This window comes from Rhagoletis pomonella, unplaced genomic scaffold, assembly GCF_013731165.1.
Source record: "Rhagoletis pomonella isolate Grant_MI unplaced genomic scaffold, Rhpom_1.0 Rhpom_scaffold_00007, whole genome shotgun sequence".
Classification (NCBI taxonomy): Eukaryota; Metazoa; Arthropoda; class Insecta; order Diptera; family Tephritidae; genus Rhagoletis; species Rhagoletis pomonella.
Window position 1 is genome coordinate 10076736 of NW_023458561.1, and position 19246 is coordinate 10095981.

The window sequence follows — 19246 nt, forward strand, 5'->3', positions numbered from 1 at the left end:
AGAGGGCAATGGGCGGTATCTACCTTCAGCCCATACAAATCACCAGGACCAGATGGGGTCTATCCTTGTCAACTCCAACAAGGAAGTAACTACATAGCCCCAGTCCTCTCCAGACTATACAGAGCGTCGCTCCTACTGGGTCACATTCCCAGTAGATGGACAGATGCTAAGGTGGTATTTTTACCGAAGGTAATTAGCCTCAGCTCCTTTCTCCTAAAAGGCATGGAGAAAATCTTGGATCAACACATCAGAGAAGTCAACCTAGCGGAACGACCACTGAATAAGAACCAATTTGCCTATCAACCAGGCAAGGCCAATGAGACTGCCATTCACAGCATTACATCGAAAATCGAAAAGGCTCTGGAGTTTAAGAACATAGCCCTTTGTGCCTTCATTGACATAACAGGGGCTATGCGGACCTGTCCTGCTGATGCACTTAGGGCTCTTGTAGGCATACCGCCCTTCCCAATTCTAATAGAGAGGAAGTCCAGTCTCTCGGCACTGAGAATCCTAAATACTTCCGAGTTAAAAACCGGAAACATGACAGGTCATATGAAGGTCCTTATGAAATTCACAAATGACCCCATAATGCATATGAGGGACTCAGTAGCTCCGATAATAGTAATTTCTAGGAATTTCAAGGTATCTATTGCGGACCGAGCATCCTGGAGCACAGGAAACCCCTACACCAAACCCGGAGCTGAAGTTTGGTACACTGACGGATCAAAACTTGAAGATGGAAAAACTGGAACTGGTATATTTGGGCCGAATTGTAAAAGATCGATACCAATGGGCAGCTACCCCACCATTTTCCAAGCAGAGATTCATGCGATCGATATCTGTGGCAGAGAATGCCTCAGAAGAGGCACATCCTCTAAAAACATCTGCATTATGTCGGACAGTCAGGCTGCCTTGCTAGCACTGAGGTCCCACATAATAACATCCAAACTAGTGAACGACTGCCTCAACACCCTAAACGGTCTTGAAAGCAAGAACACAGTATTACTGGGCTGGGTGCCGGGGCACGAGGGCCATGACGGCAATGAACAGGCGGACCGCCTAGCAAAACACGGAGCCACCACACTATTCCATGGCCCGGAACCCTTCTGCGGGCTCACCAAAGCCCACTTAAGGGAGGTCATAAACAAGTGGGTCGACAAAAAATTCGACAGGCACTGGAATGAATGTCCGGGGCAAAGACAAGCTAAGCGGTTCATCTGTCCATCACAAGAAGCTTCAAAAAAGCTCATAAATCTAGGCAAGGAGGACCTTCACTGGGTACTTCACGGGACATTGTTCCCTGCGTTATCACCTCAGTAAAATGAATCTTTCAGACACGAGCGTCTGTCGCTTCTGTGAGATGGACGAAGAAACGCCAGAACACATCCTTTGTGAATGTGTTGCTCTCGCTAGACGCAGACTCGCTCACCTAGGTGGTACAACACTTAATCCATTCGAAATATGGAACAAAAAGCCCACCGAAGTGCTAGCTTATATTAAAAGCCTTCATATATAGGGTAAAGGGCCACGCAAAATAGACCACCCTAGAGGTCGCAGTGCTCAAGGCTCATAATAATAATAATAATACATATATATTACTTCAACGTTGCAAAAACTTTCAAAATTAAATTTTGCTTTGTGTTAATATGTAATTTACCACAATTCAACTACATTTAATAAAAATGCTTGCTGCTTTACTAAAACTTTATTCCTTTTTTAAAAGATAAATATGATCCGAAAAATAAATATTTTGAGGTAGCGCTTTTTAAAGGATTTAAAAGAGCACTAACGGAGCACTTTGTTAAAGCGCTCACCAAAGGCTTTGTTAGGAGCAAAACGAAAGTGCTTTTTAAAGGCTTTAAAATAGCACTCACCAAGGTCTTTTTTAGGAGCAGCAAGAGAGCGCTTCTTTCTAATGGCACACAATTTTAAAATACAATGAAGTGTGGAATTAGGAATGGAGCGCTTACTGCTGATTATGGGTGCTCCAGTAGCACTAATAGAGCGCTTCAAGTCCCGTTGGGTTTGTATGTATATCAGTGTAAATCAGGGTCCTGACGTGCTTATGTGACTGCGCATCAACTTATGATATCGTCACTTCTGAAAGTTCGTGTGTTTCATACATTTCAGGTACAGGAACCTCCCAGGGAATAGGAACTGCATCTTGGTATAAACGCATACGCTCAAAAATATGTTCCTGCAAGTAATAAAATCATTCGCGTTGAAATGATTTTCGCAGACACGGGAAGAATCTTCCAATTGAACACCGCAGCGGTTCTCCCAACGAAGTATTCTAACTTCGCAACTAGGCGCCTTAAAGTATCACACCACCTTTACGTCCTGGCTCTTGCTCCTTTTCATTTTTGTACACGTATCTATAAATGGATGTGGTCGAAAAACCAAAAAATTCAGACAAGTCAAAACTATCTCACAGCACGCAATTGAATTTTTAATGAAAAATAGAAAAGTTATTAATCATTTGACATTATAGTCGGTGTTCAAAAGAGAGAAATGTTAAAATCACTTCTACCTTATTTAATATGCGATAATATACGATAAAATTAGGTTGGACACCGAAAATTTACCGGTTTATTCTCAGATTATTTTATAACTAGCTGACCCGGCGAACTTCGTCCCGCCCAAAATTTATTTTTTTTATTCAAATATTTTTTACAAAGTTTTCACCACAATTCACCTTCACGTTTTGTGATCGTCAGAAAGCATATCCTCCATTGCCGTCTTAAATAACCTAACGAAAGCGTTATGTCCGTGAAGAAATTCTCGCGGAATCTGTATAAAAAAGGTGGTGGCAATTTCAAAATGAGAGAACACCATTGGCCTACAGAAATCCAATATACATACTTATTTCAGACGAAATACCATAAATGTCTTACAATTGAATTTGTAGGCATTCATCAAGGATTGGCTTTATTTTGCTTAGTCGCCGCAAAGCAAGGACCGCAATGTTAATGGTGGTCGATTTAACGGTGGTAATTTGATTTTGATCCCTGGTGTCTCTGAATGACGATTTTTAGCAATAACTCGACTCCAGACCCACCTGGCGAGCCATTTTTTCGCAGAAATATTTTCCTTCACGTTACCAATACATATTTTGAATATTAGCCAGATCAGATCATAAATACGATTCTCGACTCCAGCGCCACTTGGCTTTTCAAGTTGTGAACCTAAACTATACAGGGACTTTAGGACAAAAATTTCATTAAAATCATTTCGGTCGTTTAGGAGGAGTTCACTCGAAAATACACGTACCGAAGAATTATATATGTATTTATAGATAGTATGTTTGGAAGGCTCCAGGCCCTCTTTACCAATAGCCCCCACTTTTCTCCAAGAGTATGGGATTGATTTCTAAACCTTCATACCAAGTTCCAGGACCACAAATGATTTCAGAAATATTCGGTGGCTACAACCAAAAAAAGCCTATTTCAAAAAAATCAGTGCAGCCGTTCGCGAGATCACTTCTTACAAAAAGGTGGCACTTCTCTTAATATAATTGGTATAGATAATAAGTATCGATAAATAGCAAATACCCGCTTGCTTTGCGGCTTCTTAAAACATTTAGAACTGTAAAACAATCATTCAATTCTATTTTATATAATAGATCGGTCCCTGGTCCACCTATAAGAAAAAAGTATCATATATGTTAATCCAGGCAGTAAGCTGCTTACGCGCCATATTTCAAACAAATTGATATCTGTTAAAGTTCAAGCAAATAGGACGACAAATAAAACTCTTTCGAATAGATCGGTATCTGGGCCACTTCACGGAAAAGAGAATCATATATGCTAATCTAGACAAAAAGCTACATACGTACCAAATTTTAAGCAAATCGGGCCATAAATACGATTTTTTCGAATAGTTCGGTCCCTGGTCCACTTCCCGGAAAAAGGATCCTATATGCTTACCTAAGCAAAAAGCTACCTACGTTCCAAATTTTAAGCAAATCGGTCCACAAAATACGATTTTTTCGATTGGATGGGTTCCTGGTCCATTTCCAGGAAAAAGGATCATATATGCTAATCTAGGCAAAAACTACCTACGTACCAAATTTTAAGCAAATCGGGCCATAAATACGATTTTTTCGAATAGATCGGTCCCTGGTCCACTTCGCGGAGAAAATGATCATATATGCTAATCCAGGAAAAAAGCTATCTGCGTACCGAATTTTAAGCAAATCGGACCATAAGTACGATATTTTCGAATAGATCGGCCCCTGGTCCACTTCCCGGAAAATGGACACTATAAGCTAATCTAGGTAAAAAGCTACCTACGTACCAAAAAAAGCTATCTGCGTACCGAATTTTAAGCAAATCGGACCATAAGTACGATATTTTTCGAATAGATCGGTCCCTTGTCCACCTACCGGAAAGAAGTAAATGGTAAGTAAAGTAAAACATGGTGGTTGCTGAGAGCTATTTATATACAAAATTTCATGAAAATCGGACCAGCCGTTCGCGAGATTACCTCTTACAAAAGAAGGGAAGTTTATATAATTAGTTTAGATTTAGATTACAGACTAAGGGCCGGTTGCTCATAGTTATCGACGTTACCGACTCCCTGTTGTATGCATGGAGTCGAAGACGTCGATAACGATGTTTAACCGCAGATTAGAGTTAACCGGACATTGAGTAACCGTCCGTAAATGTACTAAGCATAGAAAATTACGTGATAGGTACATATGTGCTACCGAAACTGTGATGTGGGGACTAGGGATGTTTCGAATGTCATATTTTTCACATTCGCGAATGCGAATTTTCGGAATGCGAATGTGCGAATGCGAATGATAGGAATAACATTAAAAAAGCTATAATCAATTTAAGTCATCGGTTTTATTACTTAAAAATTTTGTAAATTATTAAAATTATTAGCATATATGTAATACTTCTATATTGGCAGTCTCTACAAGTGCAGTCAGCAAATTTTACAGTACAGACATATAAACTAGTAATTTTTAGAAAAAAAAACCGACTTCAACTACCATATAAAAAAAATATATATATATATATCTCATGATCCACTGATCGGATCTCAACCAGATTAGTATGGGACCACCTCTGAGACACTACCTTTCCGATGCAAAAAGACATCATATGGTATGACATCATATGATATGACATGACATCAGAGGATATGACAACACATGGCATGACATCCTATCACATCACATAAAATCACGTCACATCTTATCACGTCATCGCACCTCTTCTCATCTACGTGAATAGAAAAAGAAAAGGATATAAGCAAAGATGTGAAAGATAAAAACAAAGATGAAGACCAAGGTAAAGTTACCGATTTCAAAACCAGAAACACCGTTTGAAAGTAATTTTCTGTAGATGAGGAGAGTTTTTATAGTTTCGAAATTGGTTGAAAATCGTCGTTAAAAAATTTCCATATTTGTTAATGGTTGTTTTTGCAACTTGTTCAATTCAAGCGTTTCTCATTTTTTTACTTCGTATTTGAAATTAAACTTTGAAATAAAGATAAATATGAAGATGAAGAAACAAGTGATAACGATGAAGACAAAAAAAGTCAAAAGTGAAGATAAAGACGAAAATTGAGATAAAGGCGAAAATGGAGACAATGAGAAATACATAAGAATTATGTTATAAGAGCTGAAATTTTCCGATAGGAATCGAAATAAAATCAGCCATAAAGGTTACTGAAATTTACCGAATCATCGAAGTTTATAATTATCGAAATTTATCCATGCTTATTAAGTTGGCGCAACGTATCGAATTATTCAAACTGATCAATGTTTACTGAGTTGTCGAAATTTATAGACACAGAAACTTAGTTGTCCAAATTTACGGATAGTTATCGAGCTATAAAAACGTGTGTGATTAACGAAATTTGTCAAGTTAAAGAAATGTATCAAGTTATCGATATTTATTGAATTATCATTATTTATAGACTTAACGAAATTTATCGATGTGTCGTAATGCATGGAGTTCTTTCAACTTACAGAGTTATCGATAATTATTGATCTACTGAAATTGGTTGGTTCAACGAAGCGAAGTTTATGGAATTTTCAAAATATATCATTTTATCGAAATTTCAAGGTTATATAAACTTATCGATTTATCACTGCTTATCGCATTTAATCGTCTTAACAGAGTGTAACGAGTTATCAAAATGTTTAGATAGTTTTAGAAAAATGTGGAGATGGCAAAAGTAAAAATTTATAAAGGTATCCAAAGTTTTTACATTTTTGAGTTATCTAAATTTATCGAGCCATCGAATTTCACAGTTATCGAAATTGGTCGAGTTTACGAATTTTGTTGAGTTATCGAATTTTAGTGTTCTTGAAATTCATCGAACTATCGATATGTATCAAATCATTGAAATTTATCGATAAACTTGAATGTATCGGGTCAATTCCAAGTCCTGCCGAAATCCTCCAAATGTTGGCGTGTATCTTACATGAAATTGGATGAAAAAAATTATTTAAAAAATCATCTTCAGAAAAACTTTCAATATTGTATGGTACATAACCGCGTCTTAAATATAAGGTCGGACACTGCCCTATAGAAGAAGACCCCATTTGACAAAATTTAGCATTGCATTTTTACTTTTCAGAACTCTGCGTCAACTAACACTTTCACACTGATCATACAAAAGATGCACCAGTCTTGCACCTGCACCTGCAAGATGCACCTGCAACCCAAGGGAATAGAACTCCAAAATCGATACTTTACGTTTGGATTCATGTGCACGAATTGAAGAGCAAGTATCACTGTGCAGCGCCGCTTTCCAATTTTGTTTGGGAATCAACAACACCACAGATTTTACGGTTAGAAAATATCTCAAAATGTAGACTACATTTTGGAAGGAACTGTTAGCATATCATCAGGGTTGCCACTGACGAAAAGAAATACTTACCATCCACCTGAAAAAAAATTACCAAATCTGGAAAATATCTACCAATATCTTTTTTTAGTTATTTTAATAAAAACTATAGATTTAAGTTATTTCAATAAAAGTTATTAATGAGCTTTTTTTAACCACTGATATGATATTTGAGATCATACCAATGGCATCTTCTCGGTTTCCTTCAACCAAAAGCGAAAATGATGAAACTAAAGACAACAACGAAACTTCTTCCTTTGGAAAAACTACAACTGGGGCCAATTCCTGTTCTGTGAAAACGTGAAGTGAAAACATTTTTCATCACATCACATAAAATTACGATTCTGTTACAAATGTAAATTAATTAATTTAGTCTAAGATCCGACAAAGGCACCGCCTTCACCCATCTGTTTAATGGATTAAATCTTTTTTCAATGAAATTTAACGTGTTAAAAAATATTTTGCGAGTGGGTTGGCTGTAAAAATCCTGGCCAGGATAATTTTAATTAAATATTCAAAAATTATTATTATTTTTTTAATTCTGTACTCTTTTGTTTAATGAACAAATTATATGCCAATCGAAAGTATTAAGCCTTTAGAATGTGAAGCCGTTGGGTTGTCTATTTTTTTCCTGGTCTACCTATCGGGTTGGCAGGTATAAACAGGTAGGAAATATAAGTAATTTTCACACATCTGTTTAAAACATTCTATAGGCTTTATGCTTTCAATTGGTATATATGTAATTTGTTCATTAAACAAATGAGTACAAAATTAAAAATATAATAATAATTTTTGAATATTTAATTAAAAATATCCTGGCCAGGGATTTTTCAGCCAACCCACTCGCTAAATATTTCCGTTAAATTTCGTACAAAGTAGATTTCATCCATTAAACTACTAATTTGTCAAAAACTTTTCGGTGACAATAAAGTCAATTGACATAATTACCTTTTTAAAAGCGAAATAAAATCCATTGACATTATTGCTCTTTCAAACATTATATTTGCTTAGCTTCGCGGCGGCCCGCATCTGCGCGACCAGCGCGCCACACCACGTCACGCTACGTCGCGGCCCCCCTCCCCATCTCCCACGGTGCTGTTACGCGGGTTGTTTTTTTTGTATACGTTGAAATACAATTTTTATATATTTTATATTTAATAATACCCTCTATCTGCACACTTTTCACAAAGATGAGATTCTGACATAAAAATCCACCTAAGATTTAACTGTCATCGGTGATATTAATGCTACCTTATATATCGCTTGACAGAAGAATTTACTCTATTATAAATTATTATAACTTCTGTGGCTCCCGATCAGAAACTGCTTGCAGAGCATTATGTTGTGCTCCTTAATTGGGAGCATTTGTGCCTCGTTGTGAAGGTGATGTTCTGGCGACATCAGGAGGCATCCCGTCGTTGTCTTGAATGCGGTGTTCTGTACTGTCAGTAGTTTCATCCACTGCGCCCTACTAGTCCCCGGCGACCACACTGGTGCTGCGTAGTTTAAAACCGACCGGCCTATTGCCTTGTATGTTGCCAGCAATGTTTCTTTGTCTTTGCCTCAAGTACTGCCGGCTAGCGACTTGAGGACCTTGTTGTGGCTCTGTACTTTATTGACAATAGCGGTTGCGTGCGCAGAGAGGGAGAGCAGGCTGTCAAATTTTACTCCGGATATTTTGGGGTTATTCACCGTCGGAATGGGTGTATCATCGACGTGAATTCCCAGCGGTAGCCTGACCTCCTTCGTCCAGGTTGTGAACAAGGTCGCAGAGGATTTCGTAGGGGAGAGGGTTAGACACTTTGCAGTGAAGAAGCGAGAAAGATCGGAGAGATACCCGTTTACTTTCGAACACAGGTCATCAATTCCATTCCCAGTCGCCATGATCGCGCAATCGTCGGCGTAAGAGACAATCGAGACTCCCGCTGGTGGTTGAGGGAGCTTTGAAATGTAAAAGTTAAACAGTAGCGGGGAAGGGACACCACCCTGTGGAACCCCCTGTTTTATTTGTCTGAGTTTACTCGATTTGCCTCTAAATATTACCGACGAGTGTCGACTACTCAGATAATTTGCCGACCACCGTTTGAGCCTCTGTGGGAGAGAGGAAGCCTTTATATCTTCTAGTAGCGTGGAATGGCTGACAGTGACAAACGCCTTTGACAAGTCCAACGCTACTAGAATCGTTCTCTCACAGGGACGGTTACGGTTAAGTCCGCGAGTTATCTGAGTACTTATGGCGTTAAGTGCTGTTGTTGTACTGTGCACTTTACGGAAACCATGCTGATGCTTCGCTGGAGTCACGTGGTTCGTGAAATACGGGAGCAGCGAGGCCTCGAGTGTCTTCGCTACCGGGGAAAGGAGTGTTATCGGCCGACCACCGTTTGAGCCTCTGTGGGAGAGAGGAAGCCTTTATATCTTCTAGTAGCGTGGAATGGCTGACAGTGACAAACGCCTTTGACAAGTCCAACGCTATTAGAATCGTTCTCTCACAGGGACAGTTACAGTTAAGTCCGCGAGTTATCTGAGTACTTATGGCGTTAAGTGCTGTTGTTGTACTGTGCACTTTACGGAAACCATGCTGATGCTTCGCTGGGGTCAGGTGGTTCGTGAAATACGGGAGCAGCGAGGCCTCGAGTGTCTTCGCTACCGGGGAAAGGAGTGTTATCGGCCGATACGAATCTCCTTTGTTGGCAGGTTTCCCCGGTTTGAGCAGTGGGACCACTCTCCCACCTTTTAGATGTCTGGGATGATGAGAGTGGCCATAGACAGATTGAGAACCTCCGTTAGGTACGCTACTCCCGCAGGAGCCAAATTTTTCAGCATCAGCATGCATATTCCGTCGGGACCTATGGCTTTGGAAGCTTTCGCCTTCCCGATGGCCACCTGAACTTCACCGCAAGTGAAAGCAAGGGGGGCACAAGTTGTTGGAAGTTGAGGCAGCCTTGTGGTCACTCGACGCTTGGCTTTGTCCACCGGAGGATGCAGTATGAACTGCCGGCTAAAATAGCTCGGGCATCGCTCCGGGTCCGACGAAGCATGGTCGCCGAAAGAAATTTCGACTCTGTCGTCGTGCTTCGTCGGATTGGACAGTGACCTCACGGTTGAGCAAAGCTTACTCACACCAGAGGTGAAGTTACAGGTCTTCAGATGCTCTTCCCACTTCTTCCGCTTATGTACGTTCACTTGCTGAATCTCCGCGTTGAGATCCCTGATACGGGGATCTTCGGAATCGGCCTGACGAAGGCTATCACGCTCATCGGCTGGACGTCGGTTGTTGTGGGGAGCGCAGCGAAGGTGCTCGTAAGTAAATTCCGCGAAGCCTTTCCAATCAGCTTTAGAAAAGTTGATATAGGTCCGGTGTTCTGCGGGAGCAAAGTCGGTTGGTTTATCGATCGAGATGACTATGGGCAGATGGTCTGATGCCAAAGTCAGCATAGGTCGCCATGATATGCTGTTTATCAGACCAGCGCTGACTATTGTTATTTCTGGCGAGCTGCAGCAGCTGCCCATAATCCTGGTGGGTGCGTCGTCGTTCATTGTGCAGAATGTCGAATCGTCTATCTGCTCAGCCAAGTCAGTTCCCCTACGATCGTTTGACAGGATTGAGTGCCAAAGATCATGGTGCGCATTAAAGTCACCTACTACCTTACGGTTTTCACCTCTGAGGAGCGCACCCTGCCGGGCAGTAAGTGACAGTGGGTATATACACGTTAAATATTTCGAGCTCAACATCGCCTGACCGGATAGCAATGCCCTGATATTCTAGGGTGGTATCCCTGCGGTCGATGTCTGCTTCGATGACGATACTGCACGGTGTGGTATGTGATGAACGCTAGGCCACCACCATTATCTCGCTCGCGATCTCGACGGTGCACGTTGTACCCGGCACAATTCAACAATGTTGAATTGCTGTGCAACTTCGTCTCTTGGACCGCAGCTATCAATATACCATGCCTTCCCATGAAGACGGTTATCTCCTCGATCTTGCTCTGTAGCCCGTTACAGTTAAATTGAAGGAGCTTCATGTGGTTCGGGAGACGTGTGGTGATGCGGGGTGTGAGAAATGTGTGTGGCCGTAACGCCATTGGCTGTATGCGCCGCTGAGGTGGTTGCCGCCCTGTGCTGGGTGCCGTCGTAGTTGAGATCTGCGACGGTGCAGCGCAACACGGGCCCTCGAAGTTCCTCGTCCAATCTCGCGTGGTGCGCAGACCTGAGCATGCCCTAAAGTGGCACCAGCCAACGCAGGTGTTGCACTTGACTGATGTCACATTACGGAATATCCTGGTCTGACATACCGTGCATATTGTAAGAGGAACCAGGAGTTGTTGGCGGCGGCGTGTGGGTAGAGGTGCGGTTGTGGGGGCCACATACGACGTGGTCCACTGCCGATGTGTCCATAATCCTGAGCAGACTCTAAGGTGACTCCACCCCTCGCAAGCACTACACTTGACTGAGGTGGAGTTGTGGTGTAGTCGTCTCTCGCATACACAGCAGGTGTAGGTTTCTGGCCCTGGGTTTGATTTGATGCCAGCCCTGAGCAGAAGAATACGTAGCGAATGTAGCCCTATGGACGAACAACTTCTGAGATACTTCGCCGACCTAAACGGGGTTAGATCGCCGAAACAACAGCCCTTGGTCGGGTAAAACCCGAGTCATTCCGGTACGTAGAACCGACTGTCGTGGGAATGAATAGTGTCGTCGTCAAATGATGTCAGAAATTGCTGACGGAGACATAAATACAGTGTAAGAAAATTCCTTTTCTATAATTGTTTCCTCATAGAAAGGTTGGTTACTTTTCCACCTTAGACATTCCAAATTCGTTCAAAATATGCTAATTTAAAACACAGAATTCTTTCAGTGTTCCTCCGGGGTTTTTGGACATGGACTGTTTCTTCAATTTAATAGTGTTCGTTTTATTTTTGTGGAAACGAAACATGTTTTGCAAGATCTGGATCATTTCTATACTGTTTATTCAAATATTTCTCGTATTCCAGCTGCGTTTTACGTTTGGTTTTTCGCATCGTGTTTTTACTATATTCGTAATTTTAAATTTTTTAATAAAATCAATTGGTGGTAGTTCATGATTGTGTGTGGATTAATAGCACCACACTGAGGATTTGGCAATAACCTTTTTCATCTATTAAAATACAACACTTACGGGGCAATGTTTATTGTAAGAACAACTTTTTTTTTCTATTAATCGATATACTTCAAGCATTGTCGCACCAGGGTGGGAAATAAAGTTAATTGACCTTATTTCCGTTGATCTTGTTACCTGTCACCAAACTTTTCACTGTGAAAACCTTTTTTCACAAAGCTTTGTTGCTGTGAAAAAGAAAAGTTGGCAATTTTTCTCAAAATCATCATCTTATGATAAAGAATATCATTATCTTAAACTCACAATAATTTGTTAAATAATTACTTGCTAGATGTTAATGATCGAGAATTGTCTTAAATGATATAATGAAACGATAAAGTGAAAAAATTAAATTTTCACTGACATTGAATTTTTTATTTTCACTTCACTGTTTCATAGAACCGGAATTGGCGCCCAGGAGTTACTATAGACAAATACAGTGACTCAAAAAATATTTTTTAATATTCATAATGTTTTTCATGTAAATTTTTTTCACTTTTTGTGTGTAAGAATATTGTTTGAACTTTAACTAAAATTGTAAAAATAAAAGATTAAAGCTATACCACATTTGGAAGAATTAAACAAATTTGCACCGAAATTTCGAACTTTTTTCTCTGAATTTTTGGAAAATTTTGAGTATACAGTTTTATTGCCCATTGAAAAATTCCGGTTGATTTTTTTTTTGCCAACGAACTTTCGTGTTTTTTCTTTTTTTTTTAATTTAACAATTGCCATTTATAATTGATTTTTTTTTTGCGAACAATCATAGTGTGTAATTACATGCCTGTTAATTTTTTATTTTTATTTAAAAAATCATTTAAAATATTTAAGCAATCAGGATTCCAGTAAAATAAGTTTTGCATAGGACACAATATACTCGCCTTTTATCGACGAAGTGTGCATTAAAGCGTTCGAAAATTAATGCAATTAAGTAGACTATACTTTTAGAAAGAATTTTGTAATCAGCCTTATCATGAGTTTAATTTTCCCCGAACCGGTTCACTTTTCACTTTTGGTTTCCATGTATTTACTATGGACGGATGAAAAACTTTCGGGGCAATTTTTTTTCGGGCGGAATTCAGGATAAGGCATAATATAAAGATAACTACGAAAAATAAAGCCAGAACGAAAAAATTTTGTAGTTCACACCAAGGCATAACAAGGTAGAAGTGATTTCGACATTTCTCTCTTTTGAACTGCGACTAAAATGTCAACTCTTAACCCTATACTATTCAAAATTTTAATTTTTTTAATATAAATTTTTCAATTGTGAGCTGTGCAACTGATTTTAAATACATAATAAAATGAAAAGGAATTACGGGCGGTATGTTGTGTTTGACAAGAGCCAGGACAAACTTGTGCGTTATTTTAAAACTCGGAAGTATCAATGCCTCATTAGGAGACTCTTCACGTGTGCGCGAAGACCATTTTAGTGCCAGTGACTTTATTTGTTGCCCATCGCAGCCGGGTATTTCTAAGCGGACGCATTTGTTACCAGGTGCAGGAATTATTATACTGAATATGAAGAAAAAATCTTCCACTCATATACATGGATAGACCAAATTTCTAATGGTGGTCTAATAAAACCTAAACCGGAATTCCTTGTTGACATAAAGAAACTGAAATTAACTTTTAATAAATTTAATGGAAAGGAAATTTCGAATTGCAAAAATTTAATAGCTGAATTATTGAAGTTAAGTTCTGATGTAAATTTAGAATAATCAAACTTTTTTTAAATGTCTAATATACTTTAGAATTAAGTATTTGAATAAAAACAAGTAAGAAAGTCTAAGTTCGGGCGGAGCCGAACATTAAATACCCGGCGCAGGTACCGTTACATGGTAGGCCGGTGTGTATCAGTTTTGAGTAAATTAGCGTCCTTAAATTTCGAAATATTGAAGTTTCAAGCATTTCTGAATTTTGCCGTTATATGAAAAGTGGTCGTAATTTGAATCTGATTCCAATAATTTTCAACGTTTTGCTTCTATGTGGGAAGCACAATAATCATACCGAGTTTGGTACAAATTGGTAGAACGGTTACCGAGATACATATATGTGATCATAAGTGGGCGGTGCTACGCCCATTTTCCAAAATTTTGTCATAAACGTATTTCTTGGCAAAGAATTGTTGCAAACATAAATTTTGAGTAAATTAGCTTTAATATTTGTTGATTAATCGAAGAATTCGTATTTCTCCAAATTACCGTTATATGGGAGGTAGGCGTGGTTATTGTCCGATTTTAAAAATTTTCGGCCATTTGGTATGCTGTAGCAAGACTAACAACTGTGGCAAGTTTGGAAGAAATTGGTGCAGTGGTTGCCAAGATATACACATGTATCCATAAGTGGGCGTGGCTACGCCCATTTTCCAAAAATGTACAATATTCTTATGTTTCGTCTAAAGGTTATTGTAAATATAAATTTTGAGTGAATAATCTTCAGTAGTTACTAAAATATCGCAGTTTTCGTATTTCGGAAAATTACCGTTATATGGGAGGTAGGCGTGGTTATTGTCCGATTTTGCCCATTTTCAATACCATTCGTCCTACTCCCGAAAGAAGTGCACATACCAAGTTTCGTTAAGATATCTCAATTTTTACTCGAGTTATCGTGTGCACAGACGGACGGACGGACAGACAGTCACCGCTTAATCGATTTCTCTTTTCATTCTGATCATTTATGTATACATTTGTCTATATCTATCTCGATTCGTTTTGCCTGTTACAAACAACCGTTATGTGAACAAAGTTATAATACCCTTGTGCACAAGTGCGCTCGGGTATAAAAATAAATGCTTAAAAACATTGGGCTAGTAAAAGCAAGAAAATTGCCAAAATGGATTTATAAATGAGTGTGTTTCACTTACAGGTCTATTCTGCACGTTACCGAAGATTTTGTAACTGGAAAATTTTATTACCAAAAAATGTTACCAGTTCTTGTCACCGCGATTCTAGGAACGTTGGTAATGCAGTTAAAATATTCAGCAATTCAGCTATGAAAAATTGTGCGAATTCTGGCATAGCATATTTCACGGTATTGCACTTTGTTACCAGCTTATGAGATGGTAACAAAATTTACCGGTTACAAGAGTACACAGAATGCGAAAAGGGTTTACAAATTTACAGACACTTTAATTACCGGTTACAAACTTTTTATTACCAGCGCAGAATAGACCTGTTAGTGTGTAATTTTGTGTAAGTATGCATTTCCACATTTACATTAAAACGAAAATGCAATACCTAAAATGATGCTGATTCTAATGAGATTTTAAAATTTTTCATATCTACAAAAACTTTCAAAGATATTAGCCCGCAGTTATAGTCAAAATAAAGTCGACTCTAAAGTTAAAAGCCGTTTTTTTGACAGATATCCCATTGATAGCTGCTTTTAACTTTAGGAGTCGACTTTATTTTGACTATAGCTACGGGCCGTTGAATTTTATCAAATAGCGTTAATTTCTTTGTTTACATTTTTTGACATTACAGTCGGCTATGAGAGAGCTCGACTGAATTGTCACTTCTACCTTGCTGAATATCCCTTGGTTCACACTAATTACTTTAACGAAAATCTACAAAAATGAAAACAAATTTACCTTTTTACCAACCCAAATTTTGTCTACCAATTTGGGTAATAATTTACCAAAGTGGAAACCCTGCATGTCAGACCATCAGAAAACAAACAAGTATGTTTGCTTACAATGAAATCGAACAGCTAATTCAAAATAATAAAGTAATCAAAAGTAATCACCAAATTAAATCAGTTATTTATTTTAATGATTTTTGATTATTATTAATTATTTTTTAATGAAAAATAATCATGATTTTATTATTTCTAATTATAATTGACGACTAATGCCTCGTTTATAAACACTAATTGAATTAATCATTACGATTACCGAACCGATGTAATCGTTTTGATTAGTAATCGTAATCCAAAGTTAACAGGTCTGCTTGATATACTACTAATTAGCGCCTGAAGCTAAATTAGCGCCTGAAGCTTAATTAGCGCCTGAAGCTAAAAGCCGGTTATTGTCCGGTTATTGTTATAGGTGGTGCAATCGTGACTAGCAATCCTAACTAAATCGGCGGTCGATAAACTCGGTGGCGCTCGGTGGCTCTTAAGCTCAACTAAAGTTCTAGATTATGTAATCGATTTACCGTTTGCGCGTTGTCAGGAACCTTTGTAACAGATAAGCAAATTTTTTGATGAGTAGCAGTATGGTTGTGAAATACCCGTCGTAAGCCCCGCAGGGATGTGGATAGGGTTGCCAACATTTTCTAAGAAAATTATAGTACTTTTTCAAAAAAATCTAAAAGAATGTAGTCCACTTCAAATATATACATATAGTATTTTTTTAAGAAAAGGTAAAAATGCTTTTTAAGTGTACATCTTTTCTCTTTCTTATGAATTTCCTCTATATAAAATATATTTCTTTGATGCTTTATCGCTATCAATATTTAAATTAATATAAATCAAAAGTTCACCTTTTATTAGTGAGATGTTCGCTTTATTTCTCTCGTCTCACCATTTCGAAATCTTAATAGAAAAAACTCTTTCTGTGAATGCCGAAGTTGTCGGAATAGAGAGCATAAGCGAAATAATTTTAACTAAATTTGGTAAATCTTTTTAAGTATTTTTAAAAATGTTGCAACATTTCTTTCTTACAAATGACTGAAATATATTTATATTTATAATTGAAGAAATATAGTATTTTTGCATACTATATTTTTTTCCAACAGTATATAGTACGCAGACCCAAAAAATAGTGCCATACTATATATTCTAGCATGGTTGGCAACCCTAGGTGTGGAAAACAAACAGGCTAGTTCTGGTTACGGATGTTTGCATGTATATATATAAGTGTACACATATGTCTCATTGATTTTGTAAATTTTATAATTACATATTTACCAGTGTTGTAGGTGGTATTGTTCTGATGACCCTTTGTCTCCTCATCTATTAATAATGCGCCGTACGCAGCGCGACAAATGTCTTTCACTTATAAGTGATTTCCACTGTTTTTGTTTGATTATTTGCTTAGCGTCTACCGGTCGATAACGCAGTGGCCATCTGTCCGCGCCTACCATGTATAGTTAGCTGCACAAAGTAGTCCATGTTTGCGCACACGTATGTATGTATGAATGCATGGGCGTAGCCAGAACGAAATTTAGGGGGGGGGGCCCATACAAAATAAAAAATTCAAAACCAATAACTTACTTATGTACTAAAAAATTAAAAATTATTGTAACCAATAAAGGTAAATATGTTGTACAAAAAACAAATAAACAGAAGTTCACAAAAGTTGATATAAAACAATTCGTCGATTTATATTGTTAACTTTTTACTGAGCATGTTTATTTTACGAGGAGGAAGCATCGAAAGCCTAACCCCTTCCGTGTGAGACTTTAACCCAAACTAAAATTCCTACCGTCATGTACCGTTCCCCTCCCGGTACCACCGTCAAGGATTTCGTCGGGATTATAACACTGTGTGACTGATAAGGTTATAGATCTATTCTCTTCCTCTTCTTCCTTTTTGGAGCTGTAACCGCCAAAGCGATTTTGACCAACTGAAGCCTATTAGAAATGCCAAGTGAAGCCAGAATACTTTCAGAGCTGGGGCGTCGGTGTCCATTCGAACGACATGATCAAGCCAGTTGAGCCGCTGTATTTTAATACGCCACATACCAGCACGGGCATGATGAGTGATTTATAGTGTGGTTTTCGTACGTCGAGAGAGGACTTTACTCCTGAATTGCCTACTCAGTCCAAAGCAGCACTTGTTGGCAAGAGCGATTCTGCGTTGGATTTCCATGCTGACATTATTACCGGTGTTAATGCTGGTTCCCAAGTAAACGAAATTCTCTACTTCCTCGAAATTATAACTGTCAAAAGTGACGTGGGTGCCAGGCGCGAATGTGCTGATTGTTTGTTTGATGACAGGAGATACTTCGTCTTGTCGTCGTTTACCACCAGACCCATTCGCTTTGCTTCCTTGTCCAACTTGGAAAAGTCAGGACAGACTTCGCGGTTTTTCTTACCGATGATGTCAGTGTCATCGGCATAAGCCAGCAATTGTACGCTCTTGTAGTAAATTGTTCCTAAGCGGTTCAGTTCTGAAGATCTTATTATCTTCTCCAACATCAGATTAAAGAAGTCACATGAAAGAGAGCCGCCCTGTCTGAAACCCCGTCTGGTGGCGAAAGGCAACAGAGCAGAGCTGGTGGTATTACTCAACGTCATTTTTCACAGGCGTATGACAGACATAGCGGCATATACCTTTAAGTACTGTCGAAAGCGGCTTTAAAGTCGACAAATAGGTGGTGAGTGCGGATCATTTTCTCGCGGCTCTTTTCCAAGTTTCGGCGTACTGTGAATACCTGGTCTATGGTAGACAATACATTCGATAAGACCTTGCAACCTATGCTTAGAAGGCTGATCCCGCGGTAGTTGGTACGCATGGCGGGGTCGCCTTTCTTGTGGATTGGGCAGAGCGCACTTGAATTCCAGTCGTCGGGCATGCACCTTATTACCTCCTTGTCATCGTAATTAAATAGCTCTGCTGACAGGCCGTCAGCTCAAACAGCTTTGGCACTTTTCTTCATAGTCAGGCGCTGGGATATCGACTCCATCGTCATCGACTGGGACCTCGAAGTGCTTCCGCCATTCAAAAGGGTCGAAAAGTGTTCCCTCCATAATCTGAGTACGTTCTGGACATCGGTCACTAGGTCGCCATGGTTGTTCATACAAGAGTCTTGAAACCTTCCGTAAGTCGTTCAACTCTCTGCTAAAAATTTCGGGTGTTTTTTCTGTCGGACAGCATTTCAAGCATTTTCTCACACTCGTGATCGTACCAGTAATTAGCGGGAAGAGTGCTCTCTCACAGCAGGTGTGAGGGTCGAGCGCCGAATCCATTGGCCGTCTGTTTTGATTGCAATTTTTCGACGTTGAACTTTCCCTGCATTATTGGGGGCCCTTTTTTTGCTTCTCCGAGGTTAGGTCGAATATTGGATGCATTGTTTTGATTGCAATTTTTCGACGTTGAACTTTCCCTGCATTGTTGGGGGCCCTTTTTTTGCTTCTCCGAGGTTAGGTCGTATATTGGATGCATCAATATAGTAGTGCGAGTCGATGTTTGGCCCTCGGAGTGTACGTATGTACATCTAAAACATGGAAGCATGCCTTCCGTCTATCACAACATGCTCGATTTGGTTTCCCATTTTTCGATGTGGAGACATCCATG

The 19246-nt window shown here is 39.1% G+C and overlaps 1 protein-coding gene across 1 annotated transcript in view; it reads left to right on the plus strand.

Moving 5' to 3' along the window:
* The first annotated feature begins 540 nt into the window (after positions 1–540).
* Positions 541–19246, plus strand: part of LOC118743589 (piggyBac transposable element-derived protein 3-like) — a 31199-nt gene continuing 12493 nt past the window's right edge. The window contains exon 1 of the mRNA XM_036476353.1: positions 541–1148. Within this exon, the coding sequence (XP_036332246.1) occupies positions 541–1148 (608 nt within the window). The remainder of the gene's footprint in view (positions 1149–19246) is intronic.